General features: G+C 55.7%; 1 protein-coding gene across 1 annotated transcript in view; it reads right to left on the bottom strand.

Moving 5' to 3' along the window:
• Nucleotides 1-2,344: 2,344 nt before the first annotated feature.
• FMOD (fibromodulin) overlaps nucleotides 2,345-3,231 on the bottom strand; it is a 3,165-nt gene continuing 2,278 nt past the window's right edge. The window contains exon 2 of the mRNA XM_009869702.1: nucleotides 2,345-2,552. Coding sequence (XP_009868004.1) covers nucleotides 2,401-2,552 — 152 coding nt within the window. The 3' untranslated portion in view covers nucleotides 2,345-2,400. The remainder of the gene's footprint in view (nucleotides 2,553-3,231) is intronic.

The raw sequence follows: 3,231 nt of genomic DNA, 5'->3' as shown, positions 1-3,231 counted from the left end.
CTGGTGTCTGAGCAGCTCCTGAGCACGGCGAGGAAAGGGAGGGGGTGCTTGGCTTGTGCTATCCCAGGAGCAGGGTCACGTTTGTTTCCCTTTGGACCCTTTTTTCCTGGGGAGTTGGGTTTCAGCCTGTCAGCACAGCCTTGCCCAAGCAAGTGTTGACCACGGTGGGCACCCCTGGGTGCAGGGCAGCTCCCAAACGTGGGTGCTGCTCCTGGGGGACATGGCTTTGGGGAGGGAAAGCCAGGGCCAGCCTTCCAGCCTGGACAGAGCCACATCTGACAGGCAACGTGGACACCTAGTGACAGCCCTGGGGACCTCAGCCAGCTGGGCGTGCAGTGGAGTCCCCTTATTTCACGGTCCCTGGTCGTGGTGTGTGTGGGAAGGAATTTTTACGTCTCTGCAGGGATGGGGTTTGGCTGTGGAGGGGTCGCGATGAGGGTGTGCATGTCCCTGTGCTGCCCTGGGATGTAGGAGAGGATGGGGAAGGGGGTGGAGTGGGCTCTTGCCTCTCCTGCCTGGCTTCTGCAAGAGCCTTGGCTGGAGCTGGGGGAAGCTGCCCCTGGCCAGGGACCAGGGCTGTTTGGGGAAGGTCAGTAGAGAAACCCACCTCTTGCACCCCACAGAGCTCCCGCAGGCTCTGCCTCCCCAGCTGGCACCAACCCAGAGCCGAGCGAGCCCCTGGTGTGCAGAGGAGAGGTCCCCAGGCTGGGAAGTGGCACTTTCTGTGCAGCTCCAGATCCTTTAAAATCCTGCCTGTGTGATTTTTAATTATTATTTTTTTAAAGCATCCTCCAGCTCAGCTGTTAAAAATAAGCGGAGCTGAAGACTTGGAGAACATGAAAACATCCAGAAAATGTACCAGAAGTGCTGTGCCAGTGGCACTGTGCAGAGGAGAGGTCCCCAGGCTGGGAAGTGGCACTTTCTGTGCAGCTCCAGATCCTTTAAAATCCTGCCTGTGTGATTTTTAATTATTATTTTTTTAAAGCATCCTCCAGCTCAGCTGTTAAAAATAAGCGGAGCTGAAGACTTGGAGAACATGAAAACATCCAGAAAATGTACCAGAAGTGCTGTGCCAGTGGCACTGTGGCCCATCCTTTCCCTGTCTCAACTTTTTTCCATGTGTGGGGTTTTTTTTTTACCTTCTCCAAGTGTCCTTGCGTGGACCCCATCTGGGATGTGCCGGAGCGACAGCTCCTCGATGCGGTGGACGGACGTGTCGTGTGTGGTGCAACCACTAGACGGCAAATCCAGCACGGGTTGTGTCTGCACAAAGGTCTGGGTTGCCAGAGGAGAGGTTACAGAGCACAGAGCAGCCCAGATGCTCAGACCCTGCTCTCTGCATTCCTCAGACACGTTTCGTGCAGTTACAGAAAGGGCTTTATTCATCAGTATGAGATCTACAGTTCATGCGTCGGTGATAGTACAGGGTTTTTTTTGGTTTTTGTTTCTATAGTGTTAGCATGCAGTTTAAATGCGGAGGGTCTGGATGACCACTTCAGCTTTGCAGGTCATCTCCAAAGCTCAGCTGCCTCATTGGTTCTCAAACTAAACTGTCCAAGGAACCAAGTTGGGTATTTTTTTTGGTTTTTGGTGAACTCAACCGTGCTGTGGATGCAAATGTCATTGTGATTATTTCATTTTTTTGGTGGGGGAGACCCCAGTTGCCTGATCAGGGAGGGAGCCGGGGGTGATGGCACCAAGAGCTGCCTCATCTCTCTCCCCTGGTCCTGCCCTTAGCCAGTGGTCTGTGAGGAAGATGTGAGACCCCCTTGGCCACGACCTGTGAAGAGGCTGTTTCTCAGGGTGTTTCTCTCCAACCTCAGCAGCTGACAGCACCTTGGCAGCAGCAGAGAAGGTTTCTCTCCTTTATCTCTGGAGCAGGAGGGTGGTGGGAGGGAGAAAAATGAAGGGGGGGAAAAAAGTGAGTTTGCTCTTCCCCATCCTAGACTGAGGGATTCTGGCAGCCAGGATATCTTTAACCCTTTACTGCCGCTGCTCCACACCTTCTGGCTGCTTTTCCTAGTGACCACTGGCGCCTGCCCAGGGTGAGGTGTTTTAAATCTGCAGGACCCACACCCGAACCCCTCCCTGCTGGGGTGGGATGCTCAGTGCCATGTTTCGGAGGTGAGATGAGCTCTCCCCCCACCCAAACCAGGGGACAAGGTGAAGAGGGGTGCAGCGCTTTGGGGGGTGGCTGTGGTGGGGTTCAGAGGGGGGAACGGTGCCGGGATGTGTCCCACCCTGTGTGGCCAGAGAGCTGGGAGGGAGCATTTGGGAACGGCTCCTGGAGTATCCTTATTGCACTATTGCGGAAGCCAAGTCAAACTGTCAAGCTGCGTTAAAATGGGAGTGAGGGTCTCCCCAGGAACGGGGGAGCCAAGTCCTGAGGAGGGGGCCAGGCTAGATCTCAATGATGGTGGCACGCCGAAGGCACAGCGGGGCGTCGGGGGGCACCGCGTTTCGCTTGATCTCGTTCCCATCGAGCCGCAGGACCTGGAGCCGGGAGTAGTTCATGACGTCCACCACGGTGCAGAAGCTGCTGATGGAGAACTCTGGGAGGGGGGAAAGGAGACAGAGAGATGAGCACCAGCTTCAGCCCAGCTCTGACCTCCCTGATGTGACAGATCTTTGGGGAGAAATGTCGAGGGGGGCTGCTCTGAAGATGGATCTGAGGGTACCGACCTCTGAGAGCGGGTTTATGTTAAGGTGAGCAGGAGGAAAAGTGAAAGCACCTCCGAATCACCAATTATTCCTGCAGATTTGGACTCGACCCCCTGCTCCTAAGCTAAAAGAGTACCTGATGCTCCTAGTGGCAATCAGGAGGAGCCCGTGAGTTTGTGCCTGTTGGAGGATTTGGAAGCGGTGGTCCGGCTGCCTTGCCCAGCCTGGCTGGAGAGCTCGTGCGGAAAATCCGGGTGGAGTCAGAGGAAAAACACTGCTTTTTATTGGGAATTGCCTTTGCAACTGCTTTTGTGAGGCTTCCTATGCTGCAGACTCCAGCCCATGTCCTCCCTGTCCCCAGCCCATGCCCGCAGGTGTCCCCGCTCCGTCCAAGCTGCTGCCAGCACGAGGCAGGGAACCCCCGGCTCTGTCCTAGGTTTTGGGGTTTGGAGGGAGAAAACGCAGCAAACTCTTTTTTCAGTGATGTGCAGGATTTGGGAGAGAAGCTGCCGACTAGAGGGCAGCAGAGCTCCAGGCCGGGCTGCTGCTGGGGCAGGCAGCGGGGTGCTG

This window comes from Apaloderma vittatum, unplaced genomic scaffold (assembly GCF_000703405.1).
Source record: "Apaloderma vittatum isolate BGI_N311 unplaced genomic scaffold, ASM70340v1 scaffold25555, whole genome shotgun sequence".
NCBI classification, from domain to species: Eukaryota; Metazoa; Chordata; class Aves; order Trogoniformes; family Trogonidae; genus Apaloderma; species Apaloderma vittatum.
The sequence above is the reverse complement of the archived record's forward strand: the minus strand, read 5'-3'. Positions and strand labels throughout refer to the sequence as shown.